The following is a 26,926-nucleotide window of genomic DNA, read 5'->3' as shown; positions in this document are numbered from 1 at the left end:
ACAAGCACACTAGATGTTTCCGAGGCAAGAAGGTAGTCTGGGGTCCACACTTGGAAAGCTCTGCTATGGAACCAGCTCTTAGAAGAGGCCTTGTATTGCCATCCGGTGAGTCCTGAAGACCCATGTTAGCTAATTACCTTCAGTATTTTAACTCCTGAAAAATCAAAAAGGAACTCAGCAACCCAGGCCAAATACGGAAAGATTCTTTCTTAAATGTTCGTTGGAGGTCCTTGAGCATATGGAGAATGTGTAGTCAGTCTTGACTGATCATTTTTTAATGTCACTTTCATCATAATCATGAGGCATCTGAATGCCATGCATTAAAATGTTAGCTCCCTTTCTTTCTAATACTGATTTAAAATTCTTCTCAAAGGCAAAACATGCTGTGATTTCTCAAATGTTTTTGGAATTGTCAAAATCAGAAGATATATTTAGACCCCTTTTGTGGAACACAAAATTTCACTACACACAGAATTGCCAGTTAGAATGGGAGACTCAGAAACTATCTTAATGACACCAGTCTGCTGCATTTTTTTCCCCTCTGAATTACATGAATAATTTCAAGAGTGTGTTCACTCTGAATGAGATTTTTCTTCCTTTGGCACTGCCTATAGAATGTTTACTCTAGAGTGGAGGCTATATTAAGAACAGTAATGATTGTCCCCTGTTGGCAGTCAGATCATTCTTCTCCATTTGTTATACTTATTTCCTTACCTACCTTCATTTGCAGTTTTGTTTTCACATAAAGATTGAAATAAATACCAGATAGTACGTCTCCATATATTTTAGTGAATTCTCCCTCATCCCAATTGGCAGACAGTCACTAAAAGTGAAGCTCTCACCACATATAATCAGAGACCCTCAAGGCAGCTCAAACTTCAAATAAATGCCATTTTCAGATCACCTATAATTTTCTTTAGAATGCCCCTACATTTTGAAATCCTCTAAGACTACGAGAAATAGATGGGCATCCATAAATGAAAAGAAAGCATATTTTTAGAACTGAGAATTGAAACCCCACCTCAGTTACTATCCCTATGTTTTCTTTTTTAAATTTTATTTTATTTTAAAGATGCGGAGTACAATTCAGGATTAGGTATACAAGTGGTCATTGTACAGGTAAAGTTTGGGTCTCCCTTTGGTTCCCTCTTTTCCTGGAACCCAATTTCACCCAGCCCATGTTTGCAAGAGTTGTTTTTCTCCCCAATGCTAGTCAACTCTGGATCTGAATTTTAAAAATTGTTTCCATCCTGTGTTTTCTTCATATCTGGGAAGTTGTATGTTTGCTTGTTTTAGCTTCTTCTAGCAACTATGACATAATTTGGAAGCCTTCTGAGAATGTGTCTGTAAAATGTTTATATTGTGTATTAAAACCCACTATGGTTGTTGTCAGTTGGTATAATTCTGTGTGTGACCAGCTGACCAGGGGGCATTTTTAACATTGGTTTTAATATATGCTTTCTGGTTTTTAAGATTTTAATTCTAAACTTTAATTGTATCTCTTCCAATGTGATGTAAATGGTCTTTCCAACTCCTTGTCTAGGTTTCTCTTTCCTGCCCTGTGCTCACTGGTCATCTCGTCTCATGACTACCCCACTCACTTCAAGTCAGGGGGCCCTTAAACCTGCTGGGAACAGGGCCATCTGACATGTATGAATTAACAGCGAGTCTTGGGGAAAAGGCTCATACTATGTGAAGTAAGGTGCTAACTGTGCAAGATGCTGCACGCAACAGTCAGGAGCTTTGTGACCCCTTCCTAAAGATGTGCTCAACACAAGTTTTCATCATTGCTTATTTTGTCTGCTTTTATCCTCATTTATTGGTTCCTTATTGAATTTCTTCTTTCAATAAGAGCCTCTTCCTAGTTTGCCTGAAAAAAGTAATTTATTGCTCTGCTAGGCAGTAGGATCACTCACAAAGAGACAGTAATGAGGGAGACCATATATCCCGATTTGTCCAGCTATGCCTATTTTCCCAACATAATAATTTATAGCACCACTTTCCCTTTGTCAGTTTGGATCATAAATTACTTAGTGACAGTGGCGTTATATCTGGTAATCCAGATCAAGAAGACATCAGAGAGACTGGCTATAATAGAATCACATATGCCAGATTTAGTTATGCTGAAAATGTATGGAGGTCCCTGATTGTGCCTACTTGTCCCTGTTTACCTGTAGGTTCTACTTCAGCATGGAATTGTCACAGAATATCCCAGACCTCCAGGTACACACAGTGTCTGTGCCCACAGAATTGAAATAAATACCAAACGTCTCCATATATTTTGGTGAATTCTCCCCCATCTAAATTGACAGACAGCTCACACTAAAAGCGAAGCTCTCACCACATGTAATCAGAGGCCTGTCAAAACAGCTCAAACTTCAAAAAAATGCCATTTTAAGATCACTATAATTTTCTTTATAATGCCCTACACTTTGAAATTGGACAAGATGCACTGTTTCCTGGAATCACTCCAGTGCTGAAGCTATGTGCCCGTTCTAACTTGCTTCTCAGCAGGTTTGATTTTCTGGAAAAAGATAGTTGAGGGGATGAAAAACAAGAATCTGAGCAAGAAAGAATTTCTACCAAATATTCCCTTCTCTTCCTAAGTGTATATGTCATCCAGTTGCTTTCAATTTTAGAGAGCTTTGAGGGTCTAGTCTGTTACTGCAAAATTAAAGGGCTCCAAAATATAAGCAAAGGAAGTGGGAGTTACTCAAGAAACCGAACTCTTTGAGGAGGTATGAGCCATCAACAGAGATGGAAAATAAAGGAAGAAGCACAAATATGACCTCCCATAAAACCAAAGTAAAATACATGTAGAAAACGTAGTAACATGAATTATGTGGAAACCTTTAACAACAAAATAAGAATGCAATCTCTATCAGGAAGTAGTCCTGCAGGGATGATGTGGTATTAGGTAAAAGGTATGGCACATGTAGACAGCAGTTCTAGCAAACTAGGGCAGAATGTGAGAGTCTTTCAGTGATTTTTTACTTGTTAGAGTCTAGAAACTTCTCAGGTCACTTTATCCTATCTAATTGTCTACCTTGCCCATTAAAAGGACAAGGGACTTGGTAGATTAAGCTAAAACAATCTTGGTTGCAGAATATCACTTTTTAGTTGCTATAGAAAACCCTCCATCAGGTATGACAGAAAGAAAACACACTTTGTGGATGTGTCTGGGTTTGTCTGCTCATCTTATATTCCAGGTAGCACTTAGTCTCATCAGCAAGTACCACTCCGTTCTACCCTGGCCTTTCTTTGTTGAGACATAGTTTTCACGTTCAAGAGCCCTATAACTATTTTCAGGAAACCTTTAGCATCCACCTGTACTTTTGGTACAAGTTTACTGATACTCCCATCCCAAGGTAGTGTGGTCTCATCCATGCACCACACACAAATGCCTGTTGCTAAAAATATGCCAAGGGAATTCGCTCTTTACATTTGTGGAACCCTGCCATGTTGTTTGTCACTAGGCTAGAAACAAACTATCCCCTGGGTAATCAGTAGTGTACTTTTCATTCTGGCCTGTTCAGTGGCAGTGCAATTCTTACTGCATCGGGAACCTCTTGAATCCAGCAGCGTGATCCGAAAGACTGTTAATGTGATCTTCTAAATAGTAAAAATTTGTGTTTCACCTTGGATCTGTCCAAAAAGAAGGAAAGGAATTTTACACACACACACACACACACACACACACACACACACACACAGGAAAAACAACATTAAACATTTTGAGGGAGATGTCAGAGCTCAGCACCCACTTCTAAAGCTGACATTGAGATGTTTGTCCAGGGCACAGGGACACTAAGATGATGACTCAGTGGTGTTCAGGTATTTTGCTGCTCTGCATATAAACAATAAGAATAAATGGAGCCTTTGTTGGAAACACAGATTCTTCAGTCCCAGCCCTGATGTAAGGAATCAGTGTTTCCCACGAAAAAACCTGTTGATCTGCATAGTGAGAGACACCCCATGGGATTCTTATTGGCAGTAATGAGTGAGAAACACTGGCTAACCTAACAGAAGCAGGAACGCATCAGCCCCGCCTTCCTCCCACCTGTGAGCTGCTTCAGGACTGCATGCAACCAACATTTTACACTTGAAGCTGGATTCCACCTTAATGCACACAGAAATGTGGACACCACAGTGAACTGTGAACTGTGAACTGTGAAATCACCATCATGTGGACACTAGTGGGAATTGTGCTGTGTGAATTAATGGCCAGTAAATTAACATATACCGATATCTAAGGACAGGTCAATAGCTTTAAGGTTAGGAGAAAACTATGCCAGAAGCTGAACAGGTAATCATCAGATCATCTATGAATAATCAGGGCTGGATAAGCAGGAAGAAGGCAGGCATCCATGGAGCATAAACCATAGGAGCAATGTATCCTGCAAGTGGGCTGGTGTGTCAGAGCCGGTGGGCTTAAGGAGAGGCAAGACAGATGGGCACATGTCCAGATGAATAATGTCCAACAGTGAGATCATCCAGAATCAGAAGCCCAGAGAAACGAGGGTCACTGGAGAGATACAAGTACGAAGGAGACACAGAACTTTTACCTTCCATCTGGGACCTCTTTCCTTGAGTTGACCCTGGTAGGTCTTCAGATGTGGAAGGGAAGAGGAAAGAGATCATGGTACCAGATAATCCGGTGAATAATTAGAAAACAATGAGAGATACTCATCATGAGGTTGACTTACAAAGGGACCCCAGGTTTTATTTCTACAGTTTTGGGGGGGTTGGGTGCTGGCTTCCTGCTCTTACCTGTGATTTTCAAAGCAAGATATTTCTTTTTCTTTTTTTTTTCTTTTGAGTTGAAGTCTCACTTCGTCGCCCAGACTGGAGTGCAGTGGTCACTGTCAGCCACCGCAACCTAGACCTGCTGGGCTTCAGCAATCCTTCCGCCTCAGCCTTCCAAGTAGCTGGAACTACAGGCGCACGCTACCACGCCCGGCTAATTTTTTGATTTATTGTAGAGATGAGGTCTCGCCAAGTTGCCCAAGTGGGTCTCGAACCCGAGGGCTTGGGCAATTCACTCACCTCAGCCTCCCAAGGCATGGGATTACAGGCTGAGCCACCAAGCCCGGCTGGAAGATATTTCTTAATTCAACAGTTATTGCCACTGAAATGGGTACTGGTAAACCCCACTCTAGTGCAGACAGTGTAAAAAAAAGCTTTGATTGACAAACCCTCTGACTCAAATGAGGACACAAACAAGAGGGGGAGTTATAAGTCTATGGTGTGGACTGATGAGACCCCTGGACAGGGTGTTAGTAACCCCTCATTACAGCCCCTCCATCCCACAAGCTTGTTCTTCTGGAAAGAGGTAGAAACACGTGAAAACATACCTACTTTATTTTTGTATTATTTAATCCAGCACAAAAAAAGTAAAATTTTTTGTCGAAGGGCCAATGATTATGAAATATTTGCATTTCTCATGTTTAGGATTCAATGCTTTAAATACCATGGAATATGTAGCATGTGTGGGTGTGTGGTGTTTGCATAACTCCCTTGTATTGGATGATGTGGCTAGGCAATGTTATTTTTTGCACCATTTGAATTGTTTATCATCTCCGTGCCTTAGTTTCTCCAAATATATGATGACGTGGTATCTTAAAGTGCTTTTCTGAAAAGCACCTTTGTTCACAGAATTTCAAATGGTCCTCAGTGTACCCTAATTAGTTGAAGGAACCATATTCCGTCAGTAATGAACATCATACAGCATAGCTAGCCATACAACAGTGGTTCTCAAACATTACGGTGCATTAGAATCAGCTTGAGAGCTTGCTGAACTAAGGATCGCTGAGTTCCACTCCAAAGTTTTCTAATTCAATAGGATGATTGGTATTTACAAATCATCAACAAGTTCCCAGGTAATGGTCATCTTTACAGGGAGCATACCTGGTGTATTAGGTTCCTGGGGCTGCCACAACAAAGTGCCAAAAACTGGGTGACTTAAAAAAATAGAAACTTATTGTCTAAGAATTATGGAAGCTGAAACTCCAAAATTGAAGCATTGGTAGGGCTATGATCCTGAGAAATCTGTAAGGATTTGTCCCTGCCTCTTCTATAACATCTCCTAGTAATATGGGCTAATCAGTAATATTCATTTATGTGTTTGATAAATATTTAGTGGGTATCTACTGTGTGCAGTGCATTGGTAAAAGTTGTTTGTCAGTTGTTTAGTCATGGAATCAATGAAGTAGTGTCATTTTTTAAAAAAAGGAAATAGAATAGGATAAAAGAAAACATTCAAGTGTATGATATATAGTAAGAGCATTTTGTGAAATTGCTGCTGGTGGTTTGTCAGCAATCCTTCACGTTCCTTGGCTTGTAGAGGCATCACCCAGTCCTCTGTCTTCACGTGGTATTCTCCCTATTTCTCTTCATGTAATCTTCCTCAATGCATGTCTGTCTCTTTGTCCAAATGTTCCCAATTTTCAAACAAGGTCATATTCTGAGGCACTGGGGGTTAGAGCCTCAACATATGAATTTTGAGGGACACAATTCAACTCACAGAACTTAGACAACCCCTGCAAAACAACTGTAGCTCAAACTCTTGGTTATGACACAGTAAGATAGTAAGTACATGTTACTACCTGGCCTAGTATATAAACACATTTATAGAACTAAAAATTTTACAAAATACTCTTGCCATATATTGCATACTCTGATATTTTCCTTTTTTCCTATTTTATTTCATTTTTAAAAAGACCCACTTCACTGATTCCATGACTTAAAGATTGACAGTACCTTTCACCAATGTATTACGCACAGTAGATACCCACTAAAATACTTACCAAATGTATAAATCAATACTATCGACTAGCTCCTATCACTAGGAGATGTTATAAATACAGACCTCACAGTTTTAGTGCTGCTGAGTATTTTTAACAAGGAGATCTTTGCAAAGGTGATGCCTTTGGTAATGCTGTCCATCCTATCATAAACCATTGCTGCCTTCACGATGTGGCCATAAGCAGTGACCCACCCTTTGCCCTCTGAGAGCCTTCTCCTTCTAGGGTGTTCAGGAACTTTCTGAAGCTGTGTGATACAGCTTTATCAGGCCTCCAGCAGACTCTGCCACCATTCTTAGTGACCCCACACGACCACTTAACCCCCCTGAGCATAAAGAACCCTTAAGCAGTGTCCATCACGGTAGCTCTCAGCCCTGTCCAACACGGTAGCTCTCAGCCCTCAATTCACAAATCAGCTGCAAGAGGAGTCCTTCGCTGCCTCCTTCCAGGCGGCAGTAGTCCTGGCAGGGATCTTATTTGAGCACCAAAAGCTTGTCATCAAAGTGATCTCTTCTTCCTGTATGCTTGTTGTGAAACTAATGTTGCGCCCCCCACCTTTCTTATCAGTAGAGGAATGAAAAACATGAGTGGGGCAGAGAGCCAGGCAAGGGCTTTTCAGAACCTGAACTTATCAGACTTTAAATATGTATCGACTCTCAGTCCACTCATTCCTGGTCAATAAGTGGCAGTAAGGTGTGCATACGTAACTACAATAACAAATATGATAAGTAAGCAGTTCAAAGTATTGCCATAGAAGCAGAGAGAAGAGGGAAATAACTTTTGTATCATAAAATTCTTTATAGAGGTAAAACAGTTAACCTAGATTTTAAATGATGAATTGATTTACACCGACACAGAAGAAAGAAATGTATTCCAGGTAAACCAAAGGGCTTGACCTACAGAAGGCAAACAGTAGATTAAGAGAACTGGAGAGTGCTGCAGTTTCTAGGAAGAACAAAGTGAGCTGAATAGTATCTGCTAAAACTGGAAAAGCAGATTGAGGCCTAATCCCAGGAGCTTTGAATGTCAGATGAGAGTTTGACCATGATGTGAGAGGCAAAGGGAACTTGCTGAAGTTCATGTGAAGATAAAAGGAAGTGGTATACAAGAATATGTCAGAGAAATGGACAACAACTTAGCTATAGAAAGCTACTGTACTGACTTATTTTCAGAGGGGTTCAAAAGGAAGGGAGTGAGAAATATTCAGTGACAGAGGGATCAACCTAGTGAAGGATTGGCCCAGGTAACAGGAGGAAAGAGATCCTAAACTCACTTCTTCAGGAGTGACCTCAGGAGGGTTTCTGCTGTCCACATAAACAGCAAGGCCAGGAGATAGTTGTGGAAGCCAGATCTACTCAACCTTAGACATAAACAAATAGGGACAAATATACACGTTGTTAAGTAGTGATTAAAGAATAAAAAATTAAAGGATTGGTGCTGTCGACTTGAGTGTCAACATGATAAAACTGATTTGCCTAAAATGAATTAACCAGCTGTGTAGCATCATATTAACACACACAGAAATACCAAATTTTTTAGAATGATATAGAAGGAGAAAGAGCAGGAAATGAAGGTGGAGGAAAGAAAGACGCTGACTTGACTGGACTTTTTATTACCAACCTTTGGTGAAGGACTGCTTGAGGCACAGCCTAGGTACATACAAGCATATAGATATTTCCAAGGTGCTTTCTTATAAAAGAGGGGCAGGTAGATGTTTGTCTTTGTGTGGTGGTAATTATGTGCCAGAAGAGAGTCTCCATTTCACTAAGAAAAGAACCAGATGTTTGTGTGCCATCCTCTTTGTCTGTTCTTGGAAATGAGCCCAATGCTCATTCAGTACTATGAGAGACCAGGGGATCCGGGCAGTGAAATAATGTAGGAAAGACCTACAGAGAAGGAGAAGCCCCTTGGGCCTGACGAGTCGTCAGGAACTGTGCAGGGTATGTTGTACAAAAAACTCAGTCTTGTGTGTATTGGGTAAGTATTCTGTACCTTTCCTCCCGGGTGCCTCTTTCAGTCACCCCCATATCTTCCCATATTTCACCCTGTTCTCAGCACCTGTTTGGATTCTGGGGCATTCTCTGAGGTCTTGACTTTGATTGGCTGATAACTGATCCCTTTTTCTAATAGTGGCTTTGGTGTTAATCTTCCCAGGATTATTTTCATTTTAATATGGCTTGCTTGAAATGGATCTATCATTTGCTTGAAAATGGATCTATGGAGCATGTCTGGCTAGTAAAGAAAAGGTAGTTTAGAGTGGAAGAAGTTTTCTCACCAGGATGTTATCATGTGAGCAATTTTAAGCTGTAAGCATAAAGACATTAAACTCCCAGTTCCCTTCCTTTGACATTATGTGACCTTGGACAGATTGGTTTGCATCTCTGAGACTCAGTTTCTTAATTTAAAAGACAGAGCAAGAAGAAGCTACTCCAGCGACAAGAGAAGTTGTTGTGTCAAGTTAAAGAATGTAGAAAAATGTTCCATAAGTTCTGAAGACTTGTACAGTGTCAGGAAGTTTTATTTATTTTTATTTGCCTCATCATTAGACTGGTCCTGCAGGCAGTATATGTAGGAGAGAAAAAGAAAGCAGTAAATTGAGCAAGAAAAAGGAAAATGTTGCATTCTCAAGCAGAATTAGGAATGAGTCAGCAGAAAGGTCTGGCAAAACAACAAAATAGAAAGGCAGTGAAGTAGGAAATCAGCTGCTGGGACTAGTATGAAACTCGAGAGTCTGTTTCTCGGTGGCCGACCAAGTAGAAGACAGGGATGTGACAAGTTTGGGAAGAAGGCAGGGCACACTGGTGTGTGTCCTCAAAAATTAGTTAGGAAAGAGAGTCTCATGGATCGCTTCCTTTGAATTTCTTCCTAGCAACACTGTGACAGATTGCGTTTGTTTCCAGAGAATGAACCTAAGACACATGGAAGCAGCTATTTGAATTGAAATGTCCAAGTGAGGAATGGAGAAAATAAGAAAAAATTACCCAACTATTTCTAGATGTTTTTGGAAGATATTTGGAAACATAATTGGAATCACAAGTGAAGTTTTTGCAGTTTGGTTCTTAAATATAGGGTATTTGCCTTATTTAGAGGCATCCGTACTTTGAATCATACTGTTTTTATACCCAGATGTTTGCCTCATAGCAACTGATTTCTACAAAGAATTATTGTGAAGGATACAGAAGATGTAAGAGACAGTCTCTACAAATGACTTAAATGAATAGGAACTGGTCACAAAAGAATGAATTAAAGTATACTGTAGTTGTAGAAGGCAACAAAAGATGCTTGAGATACACACAAAGAGTCTACAGATTCAAGAAGAAATCACCATTTCTTCTCTCTTAAATATAAGTTTTGTGGAAGACCAATTATTCCAGGAGGAGAGAAGGAGACGGTATATACGCACTGAATCCTCAGGATTTGTTGACTGCTTTTGTGTTTTGAATCTGACAGCTGTACATCTTCTATATTTTAACCGCTCCTTAGATTTTTGCACTAAATTCCATGTAGGAGTAGAGGAAAGACATGCAAGTAGGGGAAAAACAAAGACCACTTAGCTTATATTAAATTATTTTCTAATACTTGTTTTATATCATATGAACTAAACATCTTTACTTTTTACTAAATATTTCCATTCTTATCTAGTTATTTGGGGTCTAGTAAAAAAAAATTTTAAATCATTACAACAGTTTAACTTCATCAAAACAGTTTAAAATATTATAGACTCTAAGTCCTGCCAAGTTGCTGCGAAATTCATAATTTTTTCCTTCTTTATGGCTGCTTAATATTCTATCGTGTATATGTATTACTTCTTTTTCATCGAGTCCTTTCGATGAGCAGCACGGTTGGTTCCATGTTTTTGCTGTTGTGAATAATGCTGCAATAAACATGCATGTGGATGAATCACAGATCCAAGAACTGAGTACCACATGTTCTCACTCATAAGTGGACCTTGAACAATTATCATAATACTATAAGAAAGGGATTGATAGTAGTGAGAAACTGCCGGGCGGGGGGGATGGGATTGGCAGTGAAGGAAACTGTCAGGAGTAGGGTTCATACCTCATCAACAAGGGTACCTGCAAAATGAACATTTGTATACCTAACCCTGAATCGTACCCCACATCTTTAAAATTTAAAAAACGTATAAAATAAATTGGCAGTGTGTACAGAAATGTTTACTGAATATGGTCAGTATAGCACGGGGTGATCATGACCCTCTTCTTGAGGGAAGAGAATGGGGCACCTCTCTAGGAAGGCTGATTCATTCAGGAAGTTTTCCATTAGCCTTCAACCTCAGCATCAGGACTGATAATTTGCTGGACCATCTGCTAGGAGCTGCAACAGATACCAGGCAGGAAGTCAGAAGTTTTAGCGAGATGTCAGGTTTGGGACTAGGACCCAATGAAAGTCATGAACGCCACAGGAGATTGAAATTTGAGCTGAAACTAACCACAGTGGGATGGGATGTCTACAAAATCATTGGAAGAGGGTGTGGATTTTGCCTGTCGGAAGGGCAGAAATCATTTTTGTCACAGTCAGAAGCTTGTCAAATTTGACATGCTAAGGCCTGAACCCATTGATCCAAGGTTTAGATGGCTAAGATCAGCACCAAAAAGCAATTAAACGTATGCACCCAGCAAGAGCAGGGGGAGGGGAAGGCAGAAGGGCAGCACATCCCCTCTAGAAGAAGTAGAAGGGGAATTGTTGAATTTCTGAGCAGGAGGAAATTTAATGGTCGTCCAGTTCCATCTCACCTCTCCCTGCATTTTCCTGGATGCACCAACAACAAATGCTTTCTATACTTTTATTAACAGGGGTTAAGTCTTTTTGGCATTGGATAGTTTTAACTTCCCAAAAACAGTTTCATTGGCATGAAATCCATTTCTTTCTAATGTATGCTTGTTCTCTTTTCCTGAAAGCAAAAGAGAACAGGCCTTTTCACACTTGCTCATGAAGCTCTTTAAAGCCTTAAAGACATCTGTCCATCACCCCTGGGTCTTCTCTCATCTGGGCCAGCCACCTCCATTGCTCAGTTGTCTCTCAGGTGATTTTGTTTCCAGACTTCAGCCATCTGTCATCTTCTTTGGAGTATTTTGGCTTATTGGTTTTACTGCTAGGGAAAAAAAAAAAAAAGTAATACCCTCAACTGGATCCATTTCTCCAAATGTTAAGGGAGAGAGTTTTAGTCAAGATAGGATGACATTTCTTCCCAGAAAGACCTTAGGAACTAATTAGCTCTTGTCTCTGCCCACATTGTTAGAGATGTACTTATTTTTATGATCCAAAGAAGGATCTAGGTGGGACAATCAGGTGAGTCTGCTTCTATCTCTCCTCTCCTGAATAACACCCTGATAATTAGCCCTTCCACAGACTGGGTCTCCAAGGACTTCTCAGAAGCACAGCAGCTGCTTCATGATGCTGGATGGTAAGAGTGGATGGAATTACTCCCTAAAGCCAGCCAAAGGCAAGAATTAGGAAAGCACCATGTAAATGTGACAATATTTCTGAAAAATTAGGCATCTTTGTTTAAGTCTCACCTCTCTTCCTCTCCCTACTCCAACTAAAAGTTGGTGGGGACAGGGGCTGGAACTCGGAATTGCTTGTGTTAGGGTACGGACGAACCGGGTGAGGGTGGAGAGGCGCAGGAAGGCGCGCAGCACTGCCAGGGCTGGCAAGCTGGAGGTGCGCGCTGGGAACCCAGAGATCCGAGAAGACTGCAAAGAATTGCGACACACAAAAAGGTTAAGAAAGAAAAGTTTATTTAAAAGTAAATTAGAAGCCGGGCTCGGTGGCTCAGCCTGTAATCTCGTGCCTTTGGGAGGCTGAGGTGAGTGGATTGCCTGAGCCCGCCGGTTCGAGACCCGCCTAGGCAACTTGGCGAGACCTCATCTCTACAATAAATTAAAAAAAAATTAGCTGGGCGTGGTAGTGCGGGCCTGTAGTTCCAGCTACTTGGAAGGCTGAGGCAGAAGGATCGCCGGAGCCCAGCAGGTCGAGGCTGCGGTGGCCGGGGGCGGCCACTGCACTCCAGTCTGGGCGACAGAGTGAGACTCCAACTCAAAAAAATAAAATAAAATAAAAGTAAATTAGTGAGTGAAAGAGAAAGAAGAGAGAAGATTCACCTCCCCAAGGTGAGGGAGGGGGACCAAAGTCAGGAAGCATGACAACAGCCGTGGCTCAAAGAGCACATGGCCACAACAGAGTCTAGCAAGGCAATGGCCGCTGGTTGCTTGTAGTTGAGTCCTTTTAACCATTCCCCTTGATGGGGGAAGATCATTAGGTGGTTGGGTGGTGGTCTCTTCCACGTCATCACAAAGGGGCAGACAAGCGCAGGTGCTGATGATGTCAGGTGATGGACAGCAGGCAGATGGGTGGGTTAGTCACATTATTGCTGCCATGATGGGGCTTATCTGTGTCATGTAGTTCACAGAGGGCTGATTAGGTTAACCCTGGGGGTGACGGTGTGATTCCTGCAAGAGACCTGTTAGACATTTACAATTCACAAACTCAGACATTGGCAATTCACAATGTTAGGGTACGAATGGACCAGGTGAGGCCTGCCAGGGATGGCAAGCCAGAGGTGTGTGCCGGCAACCCAGAGATCTGAGTAGATGCAAAGAATTGTGACACACAGAGGTGAGAGAAGAAAAGATTTATTTAAGAAAAGTTCACCCCCCACAGACAGGGAGTGGGCCTACACTCTAGGTGAGTGTGGCATCGTAGCCCCCCAGAGTTCTGTCTTAAATCCTTCTCTTGGAGATGTTGCATGTGACTGCTGTGACTGCTGTGACTTCCTTGTTGACCACCTGTGGATGTCTTGGAGATCCTATGACACAGAGAGCCACTAATGTCCGCCCACATTATCATAGCCCCTAGAAAAGGGCATGACAAGGATTCTAATTCTCCTGTACCTTCCCAAACGACATTCCTTAGACCTAATGGAGGGTGTACCTCCTCTTGTCTCCTAGGTATTCCCAGTGGGTAGCTTCGGGGAATCCTTGGCTTCCCTATAGGTAGTGCCCAATTTAATGGAAGATTGAATCCCCACCGGCTCTCCCTCTGAGCGGTCATAACTTTTGTAATTACAAGTTTCATGTCTTTTACAGTCCTTGCCCAATGCATGATGTCTTAGGCCTTGTAAATTCCCTTTACTCTAGGCAAGCTTGATTGCCACTGTGAGATACCTCTGATACCTGGAAGTCTTCTGAAAAGACAAAGTCAGTAAAGTTATTTATACCTAAAGTGTGCATTTCTCCAAAAGCATAGCTTCTACTTTCTCATCATTGTGTCAGGGTTTAAAAACAAGAAAAATGGCTTCCCACTCTCAGTCTGTCCTTTCACACAAATTCCTTGACCAAAGGTGGGGTGGTCTTATTACTTTTATGATTTTGGTCAGCCAAAGGGTGATCTTTGACCTTCGGTCTTGACAAGGAACCTAAAGGTTTAATAGAGATTATTATGCTAAACCATGAATGGTTAGGCTATCCTGGTTTGGCATCTGAAGGAGATTTGCTGAGGGGGAACGGGATAGGCTGCTGCTTGTTCTGTAGTAGAATGTCTGAACTTTCTAATGGTTTACATTGAGGCAAAAAGACTAAAGAGTAAGCTACGTTTCTTCTAGGTTTCTATAGGTACCTTTCAGCTTGATTTTCTCTGACTTCTTCAAAGACTGTCAGGGTCCAAAGGGAATATTTACAGGTCATTAGCTTCATACACTGTCTGTCACAGTCCACAAAACCCTGGCTTGGATTTTTGGAGGCAGATTGCTTTCCTTCTCCTGGGGCACTGACTGTTGTGTTAATTCCTAGTGGAACTAGATATGACTGCAATCTAGCACCTCATGGAACTTCCTTTTTATCTATTAATGGAACTCTTCAAAATTGTGAGAAGATAAACTCATTGAGTAAATACTTCATTTTCTCATTCCCTCCCATTTTAGAGACAATAAATAGACCATTTTCCAGCTTCTTTTTAGTGTTTTTATTTTTCGTCCTCAGATTTTCTTTTTTTCCCTTTTTAGCCCTGACATCTCATGCAAATAATTTTTCTTTTTTTGTTTGCCTTTGAGTCTTCAAATCTCACTTTTGTTCTGTCTCATGGTTGTTGTTGTTGTTGTTTCCGGTTCATCTTTTCCAGTATTTTCCACCTTGGTTCACATCATGTTTCCATATCGTATTGTTTAACCATGCATGCCAGCTGTAAGAAACCTTGATCCTAGTTTGGGAAACTGTTATTCTGGGCTTGTCTATACCTTCTGATATTTCTCACTTTATTTCTGAATGGAATTATAGGATTAATCAAGGAAGGGATTGCAGAGGTAGCCTGGAGTAATCTGCCTAGCAGTGCATACTCTCATTCTGGAGTATCCCTAATGATGGCTTCAGGACTCTGCTTGAATACTCTCAATGCTGGGGAGCTCACCACTTCAGGAGACCATCCATACTAATAGGATTCTCTAACTGGAATGTGCTAATAAATAGAGTGGTTGAGCTGACCAGCAGCCCAGTCCAAAACCCTAGGCAACAAGTTCAGTTGTTTTCTCATCCCCACCATCTCTTTAAAAAGGGCAGCTCTGGCTCTCCCATTCTTAGTTGGATTCTTGTTTTCCTAGAGCCCATAAGAGTAGAGAAGAAAAGGATCCATGGACCCAGCACCATGTTAGTGACTAGATCATACAGCTCTCAAAATGTAAACAAAAGTGTTTTTTACTCCTTCCTTGTGGTCTAAATTTCCTTAGCAATTACTCACACTCTTACCACTATTTTATGAAGAAGGAAACTGAGACTCATGGAAGTAACTTGCCAAAGTTCACCCACCAAGTGAGTAAGTAGCAGGCTAAGAATGGAACCCGTGTTTTACTCTAAAACTGTGTGTTAGTCAAAGTAGTAGCTGTGTCCTACTCCAGAACTACTTCTAGTCACCCTCCTCTGCTTGTATCTACCTGGTACATTGTTTGGAATAGAATTCTTGAGGCAATGGGAAGGAAGGAGAGGAACGTAGGCAGGCTAGCCAGAAGGCTATGTTGGCGACCCAGACAACCCAAACCAGAGCAGTGCTACTGAGGAGAGAAAATGTGCTGGGAATTTAAGGGACCTTTCAGAGTTACAGAGTTTAGTGAAGCTTGGAAACCAATTGGACATGGAGAGTAAGGAAAGTAAGCAGTGGGAATAGTTGAGCTAAAGTCAATATTTTTCTACTGAGAGACCAGGTTAAGTGGAAGAAAATGAAAGAGAACTCTTTAGCAGGAAAACAGTTTCTTCAATTTTCAAACTATTGAATTTGGGGTCAAAGTTGGAGGTGAAAACACCCATGTAGAAAGACTCAGCCCAAGCTGAAAATATAAGCTTAGAATTCAGAAGGCAGATGAAGCATAAAGGTGTAAATTCAGTAGGAAGCTGCATAAGAAAGCAAATGAGAGCCCTGCCAGACTAAGGATTAGACCAGCAGGAGGGAGCCCCGAGGGTGGCAGGCTGGTGCCTGCCTTTTATTCAGGTCTGCAGCAGCAGGAGAGAAAGGCAGCAAACCTGGACAGAGCGGGCAGATGGAGAATGAGGGCACGTCCTAGAACTGGGACAGGAGAACAATTCCTGTCGCCTTCATCATGTGCCACAGAGAGATCTAGCAGACTCGAAATCAGAAAGATGCCACGTGTATGGTAGTTGGAGGTTCTCTGGGAGAATGTGGGTTTGGGCTATGTTGGAAGCATAGTGCAGTGGGTTAGAAGTGGATAGAAAGTGAACCAAAGAAGCAACAAAGACTTTTCCAATAAAGTGCCATGACAATTAAAAGTAAGGAAGAGTTCAAGGGGGACTATAGCTAGGTTTTTTTTTAAAATTAATACAGGAGATTTGAGTCATATTCTACAGACTTAGGACGTAATGGGGAAAGGAGGTGGTTAAAATATACGGCAGGGTGGAGGAGTTGTCAAAGTTCAACAAGAAGAAGTGAATGAGGTTAGTCTTGGAAAGGAAGATGGTAGCTTCTTTCTGTAGAAGATAAAAGATGGAAGACAGAATGTGAATTAGGGCAGAAGAGTGGGTGGAAAAGTGGGTGATGGATTTGAAAAGGACTTCAGGAGTTAATTAGGTACTATCTGGGGAATGAATTGAATTGTTGTACGGGAATCAAAGGGAAGTCAAATAAAACTATATATTTAACTCAGCTTACTAAGTGGGTGATGGAATCACCAACTGAAGACGGAAGACAATGTGTTAAGAACTGTGGAGCAGTTTATTTTGGAGCCTATTGAGTTTTTGGTGCTTGTGAGACATTGGATGAAGATGTCTGATATATTGTCAGTAGCTGGATCTGTGGGAGTTACTGATGTTTAGGTGATGGTTTAAAACCTCAAGAATGGATGATTTCACAGGGGAGAGGATATAAAGTAGGTAGATGGGTGGCCTAAGGGAAAAAACCCAGTGTGCTAGATGGTGCTTAGGTAGGAAAGATCATAGAGAAATCTAAAGTATAGGTCAGTGGGAAGGAAAAAAGGGAGGGAAGAAACAGGGGAAGGAGCCCTGAGTGGAGGGAAATTTCAGAGAGATAAGAAGCAGACCAAATATGAACTTAGCCCATGACAAATCTTTCTAAAAGGTTTTAAAAAAATATTGAATACCAATGCCAATGATTCTGTGTGTAATATATTTTAAAAATAATTTGTTGAAATTGTTTTTCCATCTTGTGAATGGTGTTTGGGTAATGCATTTTCACATACTCATTTTCCAAGAGAAATAAAATGGTGTAGGATGAAACTAAAGTAACTCATGTTCATGAACTTTTTAAAAATGCCCTCTGAAAAGTAACCGAATGCAGCCTTTCAAATTTCCAACTCTTTGTACTTTTTTCCCTGATCAGAAATCTTAAGAGTCTACTTTAAAGCAAGAACATACATATAACAGTAGCCACCAAAAAAAAAGAGAAAGACTTTATCTCTCTCCAAGAAACAGATTCTTTCAGGGAGATGCAGTTTAAAAAAAATACTTTTTTTTTTTAAAGATAAGATAAGACATTGTACAAATGAAACTTTGTGAATTTGTGCTCTTTAAATGGTTGTTTTCTTTGTGCCTGCGGTTCTTTTTGCTCAGCGTTGAGGGAAGATTTTTGTGGGAGACAACGATATTTTATTGTTTCATCGTGGAGCATGGAGAAAATTGTTTCATCTTCTTCCCACTTCCCTTTTTTTTAAGAGTAGCTCTCGGGTCAGCCTTGTACTTGTGATAGTAGACTGTGGGATGCCACTTTCACATTTCTTCACTTGGCAGACCCAGTATCTCAGGCTTTCTGTTTCTACTTCCAGACTTATTTTTGTTCAAGTCTTTCAAATTGGTTATTTCCTTTTCCAGATACTATATTTTATTCCTCATGCATACCTTTTTTTAAACCTAACAGTACACATATGGAATTGAAATGGATAGTTCTCTCGTCTTTTTCTTGCCATGGCCTTCATGGGGTTATTTTAAATTGGTCTTCCCTTTTCTACTGGATACCATTTAGAAGATAGTCACAGAGTTAGATGTCAGGGCCACTTAGTGATATATTTAAAGAGAAATGCAAAGATGTAAGTCCAGGTCTTTATTCTGGGAATGGCATAACCAGGAATGAATATAAATCACCGTTTCTAGATGAACTAAAGAAACAAGTCTTTAGTCAATAAAGATGATAGGTGTCCTTATTTTGCATATTTATTATATCTGTTGCTATCTTAGATTCTTCAACTGACAACAATCAACTTGAACTTGTCACTTGAGAGTTAATAGATCCACCCTTGATTTAGGCAATTTCCGAGGGAGTATATACAGGGAGAAAGACAACTTCGGACCAAATTCCACTTGGCTTTGACTTAAATTCCTTAAAAAAAAAAAAAAGTAGGTGGGGAGGAATAATATCTACCTCATAAAGATTGAATGAGTTCTTGTGTGCTAAGGAACTGGCACAGTCCCTTAATTTGTGATATGTGCTCCATAAATGCCACTCATGCTCATCCCTGCTTCAGCTCACCACTGTCACCATCGCTAATGCTTCATGGACTGCTGGCTATAGTAATGTCAAAGCCTTCCTCCATATATTTTGATCTGTGAGTGGTTCCCTTTGAGTCCCTTACTTCTTCTATCCTGACATTATTCTGACGAAGAATTTATGTGTTTACTTAGAAGTTGCTAGAAGTTGTTAAGGAGCTCAGAAGAAATTTATCCACGTCTGATTTGAAAATTATTTCTTTTCTCTGGCTTTAAACTAGCTATATATTATTGACTTATCGCTGTATAAGAAATTACCCCAAAACTCAGTGGCTTAAGACAACCAAAACTTATTATCTCACAGTTACTGAGGATCAGGAATTCCAGACCATCTTTGCTGAATGGCTGTGGCTCAGTCTCTCGTGAGGCTGCCATCAAGGTGTTAGCCAGGGCTGCAGTCATCTGAAGGTTTGACTGGGGTTGAGGAATTCTTTTCCATGTTTGCTCATGTGGCTTTGGCAAGAGGCAATCTAATGGGAATTAACCTCGGCTCCTTACCACACGGACTTCTCCATGGGGCCACCTGAGTGTCCCACAACATGGCAGCCAGTTTCCTTAGAGCAAGTGATATGAAAAAGAGTGAGAAAGGAGCCATGGTACCTTTTACAACCTGATCTCAGAAACCTAACACCATCATTTCTGCTGCTTTTTATTTATCAGAGTCACTAACTCCAGCCAACACTTAAAGGTACATAATTAGACTCCAACTCTTCCCTCCTCTGCCCCCTACCTCATCCCCTCCTTTCTCTTTCCTCCATCTTTCTCTCTTGCTGTATCTCAGCTTTTTGTCTTACCCGTGATAACCTTCTGCCTGTCTGGGGTTGCCGTGACAATAAAGTGAGATGAACAGCGTGAAGAGGTGGCTTTGGAAGGAGAGGTTAGAAACACTGTGTAACAGCACCACATACCATAACTGTGGAGACAAGTATCGATCCATCTAGCTTTTGCTCTTGCAGCCGAGGAAGCCATTGCAGCTCACGTGGGCATTGTTTAGTCACAGTGCAGGGTCCTTTGATCGGCACTTCCCGAGCAGTGATCTATTCAGGGAGTAGGAGCCGGTACCAGGCTCTTCTCCCATCGCCTGGAAAAACAGCACCACTCATCACTTCAGAAATAGCAAACTGAATTAGGTTCACCTGTTCCATATGAGATTGCCATGGCAGCTCTGTAAAGCTCTCCTGCACCAGGCTGTCCCTTAGTGACTGTTTCTTTCTTACTAAAGCAGCATTTCCCTTAAAGCAGGCCAGCCTGGGTTGAATATTTCTGATCAAGAGTCTCAAGGTCTCTGAAAGCACCAGATCGTTGGGATTTAAGTACTACTGTTTGTTTTTAAATTTGAATTATTTTACTCTAAGTTCACTGTGATTTTCTAGAAGTTCATTCAGTGGTCCACATTAGGAAGGAAATCAGTGGTATTAGCAGCAAGCCCTACCCGTTTTTTTGCTCGTTACCATCATCAGTACCCCAAATGCATTCCCCTGTTCAACAAACTCCACCTTAGATATACCTGATTTGGCCTCCATGCCCTCACCCATTATCCTTAGAAAGACGGTTTTAAAGGCAAGACGCTGAACATTTAGCCACACAGAGCACCCACTCTCAGAAGTTTCACAGGTAGAGGAAAGGGAAGTAAAATATGGTTCTTGCTTCAACCCAGCAGAATAAGGCACATGTTCAGTATATTGAGGAGGGTCTCCATCCAGAAAGCTCAAGATGAAGAATGCTTACATTTCTTGAACTGCCATCTTCTTCCTTCTTTGGGGGTATCCCTAGAATTTTATTCATTGCATTTATGGATTTGGGAGTCATCTCCTGGCTCAAGGGATTAAGAGAGGCATCTGAAATTTGGGAGTTACAGGAGTTTTGTTGTTGTTTTCTGTTACTTCCATTTTGAAAGCCATGATGCTTCTAACTGCCCTCCTGGAGTGAGTTCTTATTGACTACTCTCTCAGAGACTAAAAGATGCACATCAAGTTATACAGAGGGTCAAGAGTTTGCCTAATTAAGCCTATCCTGGCTTTGGTATTACAACTCACTAAAGACACACAGTGGAATTTTCTGGTGAACCCCTTGCCATAATTCAATGGGAACTCAGGAGTACATGGGTCCCACTGGCCCATTGGGTCTAGCTGACTGTGTCTGACAGTCTCCAATGACCAAGGTGTCCTCATTAGATCTGTGCTATATTTAGTTAAACTGGAAATCTGTGCCTCTAATTTAATTGCAAACCAGGTAGCCATGGAGATGACATCAGGCCTCTGGCTGCCCTATAAAACATCACAAATGCTGAAAATAAAATAAACAGGATATGCAAATTAACTTCCTTAATAAATCAAAGACTTAACCTTTAGGTCTCCGGATTAGCTGCTTTGGGTCCACTGATGTTTGTTAGAATTCACAGTGATTTGAAAAAATCATAGTCACAGACTTTGTCTCAATGCTTGTTTTTTTTTATTTTTATTTTTTTGTCTGTTTCAGATATATCAACACTCCTATACTGGATATTATGTCCTGAGCAAACTTCCTCATGGGTAAGATTGTTCTTTCATTTCTTTTAGAAGTCTGTAGCACAAAGCGGGGTGTGTGTGTGTGTGTGTGTGTGTGTGTGTGTGTGTGTGTGTGTGTGTGTGTTGGTAGAACACTGGCTGTTTAACTCTTAGAGCAGGAAACGTGACATCTTAGCTTTTAACTGCAAAAGGTGCTGATTTTGCCAGAATTTCTGGCTTTCCCTGGTAACTACAGTAAAAGTATCAAAGGTGTCCCTTGAGTCCAGTCACTTGCCCATTTGAAAAGCCCCCTTCCTAGAACAACTCCCCTCCTCCCTGCTCTGGTTCCTAAGGTTTACCCTTGAGACTCTGCAGAGCAAAAATGTCCCCTGTGCTTTGTCATCAGCCAAACCCTCAACTCAGGCATCCTAGGTGATACCCACAGTAACACAGCCTAGGTGATACCCACACTAACACAGCAGAGGCCTTTCTCATTCCACCACAAGTCACCACAAACAAACCCACAGCGTATTTATGGGATTAAGGTGAACTGTTCTCATCACAAATTCAACAGCACATTGGGCAAAAGGTCAGGCTGAGTTTGAGGGTCTGTCTTAATTGGTGCTAGACCTGCTCCACCCACCAGCCCCAAGGGGGTTTATCAGGGTATGTGTGTTCTTTTCTGAGCTTGGCTGTGCTCCTGTGAGTGGGGTCTCAGTGCCTGCTTTTGATTGCGCCACCCAGCTTCATGCTGTCTCACGACCTCAGATTGCATACTAAACTCACCTTGTCTCCCAAAAATGCATGATTCAGGACAAAAAAAGCATGTGTGGGAAGACAAGCTGGGACAGCAGGAGCGATTTTACTTTTCAGTGCTGGGCAGACATACCCTTGGCAATATTTGGATCTGTTACCAGCTTTACTTTGGAAACCCAAGAGCAGTAAAGATACTGAGTAATGTCTGGTGAAGGCTTTTGTAGAGTCAGACATTGATTCAAAACAACAACAACAAAAAACAAAACAAAACACAGTTGTAGAGCTAGAAAATCCAGCAGGGTTGACTTTCATCGTTGTTTTCATTTTTATACTTTCTTTTTCTCCCCTCTCCTATTCTCTCATACTTTCCTCCTGGCCTGCTTGTTCCCCATGTTGTCTTTCCCTACCTTCTTGCTTTCTATCATTATACTTTGCAAAGGTTTAGGTGCTCAGGAAATGTTTATAAAGAAATTGAACTGTGCTGCTGGCGATGTTGTGCGGGTGCCTGTGAATATTTAGGTGGAGGCATCCTAATTTTCCCAAGCAAATTTAAACAAGCAGCAGGAGTTGCTGAAAAAGTCTTGTTCCATGGGAGAGCATTAATCACAGCATGAGTGTTTCAACGGCTTCTGTCTGTCTTCTACTCAGCTTAGGTAGACTAGAGGCATCCTCTTGAAAAACAAACATGAAGAAAATAATTTTAGTGAACTTCAGACAAAGGGAAGGTGCCATCGATATGCAGCAAAATGTGACTCATAGTTGCTGTTAGATCATTAGAAAAATCAAACACAAAGAGAGGATGGGCTACGTTGCAAGAAATAAAGTATCCATGGGAATTTTTCATTAAAAGCACATTTTAAATAGAAACCCAAGTGTTCTTCAGTACAGAGGAATTATTTTATTATTTTTCAAGTAGATAGCTATCTTCAAAGGTCAGGACAGGCAGGGATGTAATTATGCCTTGAGATTTTTCTACCCCTTCTGGGAACAATAGAATTTGTTTTCGATGATAGATATTTCATTCCATCTTACATATATTTGTGAAACTAAAGTGGTTTAACACATTGTCTTAATATTTTATGGTATCCGTCAGAATTTCGGAGAAATAAATTCTAAGAGTCCCACTGGCATAGGACTTTGCCAAGCAAGTTGGCCAACCTAAGGACAAGATAGTCTGTTGAAAGCTGGGTTTCCGTGCTTAGTGACCCCTCCATGGTCACCGGTGTGTGTGCTCCACCAGGTGGCAGGAGAAGAACACAGCTCTGAGTTTTAAGGCTTATGCCATAGGTGGATTTTGGATAGACAGGAAAGAACCACTGTCTTTTAAAAATTAAAATAGTCTCTTTTGAAATATTTATGTTTACTTTATTTGTATACAAAGAATCTAATAGTTTTTCTTGATAATTCTGAAGACACAGATCAGTACCATTTTCACTAATTCTCAATTCTTCTTTCCTCACTCCTTCCCCTAAATTCAAGCCAGAGGTCATTCAATCTTCAGGATGGTTTTATTCGTCATTTATAACTTGATTTTTTTTTCTGACTTTCCAACAGAGAAGGGTCATGAGAAGGTTGAATTAATGTTTCAGTGCTCTCTGATTTCTGATTTCCTTCCTTTTTGCAAATGGTAGAAGAGTTTTGGGAGGAGGGGTATACCACCTTCCCATCCCTTTTTAACCCCTTTGTCTCAGGCTGTAGCTTCCCTTTTTCAGTAGTTCTGACCTCTGAAGCTGGGGCCAGGTAGAATTCTTTTTGCATGGAATGACTAGAGTTGCAATGAGACCCTCAAAACAGCTGAATGTTTATATACTTAAAGATCTGGTACCTAAGGGTAGGTTTGCTTGACTTTCACACACCAAGCTTTCAAAAATTGTACTCTTAAAGGACATGTGTTTTTTTACACAAATTTGGTTATTTAAATAGAATTAAAGCTAGTTATTTTTACCATAGAGTGTTTTGCTAAAAGTGTTTACATGAGAATTTTAACAAAATAAATCAATCTTCCACAGTAGAGATTGTAGCCAGCTAAATGTTCTCTTTCAAAGATCAGTTGTATGCTTTCATCCAAAGTTTATTTTTTAATTTTTTTGTAGATTTGACTGCTTCTTGACATATTCCTGGCATGACATTTTTCCTGAATTAGTTTTGCCTTTGGTTTGAGTCCATTAAATATATATATATATTTATATAATATATATTAAGTAATATATATATTTCTAACATGTAGTTAGATATTCCATTAGAATTATTCTAAAAGATATATGAACTTCCTTCTATAACAAAAACCAATTTGTTGAAAAGTTGGTCATATCCCTTTATTTGATAGCATTGGCGTTTTGGGGTCTGGCAAGCTCATAGTAATAACAAAATAGAAACTGATAAGTATTCAAAGGTATTACATGCCAGGCCATCTTCTGTGGATATTGTTGCCATTACTTTGCTCACCTACTGTTTTGGTTTTTCTTCAAGCACCAAACAAAATTGTACAAAAATTGTATTCCTTTAGAATTGTAGCTGACTTTTTAAAGCCACATTCTGTATCTGTGAAAATGAAATTACTCTCTAACTTTATAGACTGAGAGGGAGGTGCAGAGGCACCTTCCGTTTACTTAGAAAATAGATATCTAGGTTGAGAACATATGTGCAGTGCCCAGTGCCTCACCTAATGGCATCACGCAGTCTAAGGACTTGTGTTTTCTAAGCACATAGTCCTGAATTTGAACCCCACCCTGCCACTGACTTTTTGCTGTATGACCTTGAGAGTTATCCTACTTCCACAGGTTTCAGTTTTCATATTTTTTAAAGATAATAACAATAATAATAGCCTAGCTATGTTATAATAATTAAGTGGAATGATATATGCAAAACACACAGCAGAGAATTTTGCTTGTAGTGGAGGAATGGTTTTTAATATTGTAGTATGTACCCAATATATATTTGTAGTCTTGTAATTACATATTATCAGACTTTACTTTCAGGCCAACTCAAATCCTTTTTGTTACAAGTAGAAGAATAATACAATAATAACATTCTCTTTAATAATTTTTCTAAGCTGAGGCTTCTTCTGTGACACTCAGGTAATTATAATGCCTATGTAATTTAAATTTCCCTCTTAAGAGAGGTATCTGTAGCCTCAGCTATCTACAATTTTCAATGCTCAATAAATTCTTTTCATGTCATCTCATTCTGACCTACTGCAATTAACTTGTTTCGCCTCCAGTGGAAGCAGAAGAAATACTATGCCAGCAAATATTTATTGAAATGCTATATTGAGCAACCAAAGCATAGTTCCTATCCTTAAAAATTTTGTTGAAAAGGAAAGAGCCAGGCACGGTGGCTCATGCCTATAATCACAGCACTTTGCAATACTGAGGTGAGAGGACTGCCTGAGCCCACGGGTTTGAGACCAGCCTGGAAAACTTGGCAAGATCTCATCACTACAATAAATCAAAAAATTAGCTGGGCATGGTGACACATACCTGTAGTACCAGCTACTTGGAAGGCTGAGGTGGAAGGATCGCCTGAGCCCAGCAAGTTGAGGCTGCGGTGGCCATGAGCATGCCACTGCACTCCAGCCTGGGCAACAGAGTAAGACTCCAACTCAAAAAAAAAGAAAGAAAGAAAGAAAAGAAAAAAGAAAGAAAGGAAGGAAGGAAGGAAAGAAAGAAAGAAAAGGAAAGACAAATTTATTCAATAATATATAGTAAAGTGCCTCAAATGAGTATCTAAAACACTAAGCAAAAAGAAGTGAGTTGTGGACATCACCATCATACACAATCTCAAGAAGGAAATTTAACTTGAGCTCAGCCTTTAGCTGAGTAAGGTTTTTTTTGTTTTTGGTTTGTTTGTTTATACTTTAATAGATGGAGACAGGAAGAAGATATTTTCGGTTGGGTAAAGCATTAAACAAGCTTGACCTTTGCAGTAAACCAATACTTCCTAGATTAGTGATGAGCCATACCAGACTGGAGCCAGAGTATTGACATGAAACTCTACATGGGTTAGTTAGGTTTTAGGATGTGCCTGTAAATAGGGTTGGTTAGGTTTTAGGATGTGCCTATAGCGTAAATGACCTAAACATCACCCTAGTGTGATTGGTCTTTACAATAAGGACACACCGACACTTTGAGCACAAGAGAGATGTGATGAAAAAAAATAGTAAACTTAAATTAGTTTTGTGTTTGTGTACAGAGTAGGCTGAAGAAAAGGGAAAATTTGAAACTTGGATTCAATTAGAAGGCCAGGTTGAGATGGACAGGGGGAGGGATCACTCCATGTAGAAACCACGCTAATTGTGATCATGGGTGGCTGATGTTCTCTTGGAAAATGAAGACAGATCTCAAGTGTTTATGTTCCAAGTCCTGCTAATTAAAACTTTGACAGCCTCTGTTCCCTTGTGAGTTGAGTCCGGTGCATGGGAAGATTCTAAGTAGTGAGTTCAGGAGGGCAGCGATAAGAGTTCTCATGCAGTTGTTGGTGCCTCCACTGCTTAGCGTGTTCCTTTCCAGCCCTTTCTTCCCATGTGTGAGTCTCACAGCCCCTGCTGCTTGCCGCACACCCCAAGGCACAGTGCAGCTCTGCAGAGCAAGTTACCTTCACAGCTGCCAAAAATTGCATGACTAGGATTGTTTGTGTACGTTGGGAAGTACCAGTGTGAAGCCAAAATGCAAGAAACGTTCTTAGAGTGGCATTTTAGTTTATTTTTAATTTTTTTTAATTTTAAAGATGTGGGGTGCAATTCAGGGTTAGGTACATAAGTGGTCATTATACAGGTGAAGTTTGGGCCTCCCATTAGTCCTCGCTTCAACTGGTTTGGGATCAGGGACCCTTATTAGTGTTATGTGTCCCCTCCTCTCCCCCCCCCCAC

General features: G+C 40.6%; 1 protein-coding gene across 1 annotated transcript in view; it reads left to right on the top strand.

Moving 5' to 3' along the window:
- The window catches only part of LOC103271023 (dipeptidyl aminopeptidase-like protein 6), a 416,180-nt gene that overhangs the window by 340,769 nt on the left and 48,485 nt on the right, over positions 1-26,926 (top strand). The window contains exon 6 of the mRNA XM_008068506.2: positions 21,296-21,348. Coding sequence (XP_008066697.2) covers positions 21,296-21,348 — 53 coding nt within the window. The remainder of the gene's footprint in view (positions 1-21,295; positions 21,349-26,926) is intronic.

The sequence above is a fragment of the Carlito syrichta genome, unplaced genomic scaffold (genome assembly GCF_000164805.1).
Source record: "Carlito syrichta isolate Samal-C Ts95f unplaced genomic scaffold, Tarsius_syrichta-2.0.1 Scaffold108870, whole genome shotgun sequence".
Taxonomy (NCBI): Eukaryota; Metazoa; Chordata; class Mammalia; order Primates; family Tarsiidae; genus Carlito; species Carlito syrichta.
The sequence above is the reverse complement of the archived record's forward strand: the minus strand, read 5'-3'. Positions and strand labels throughout refer to the sequence as shown.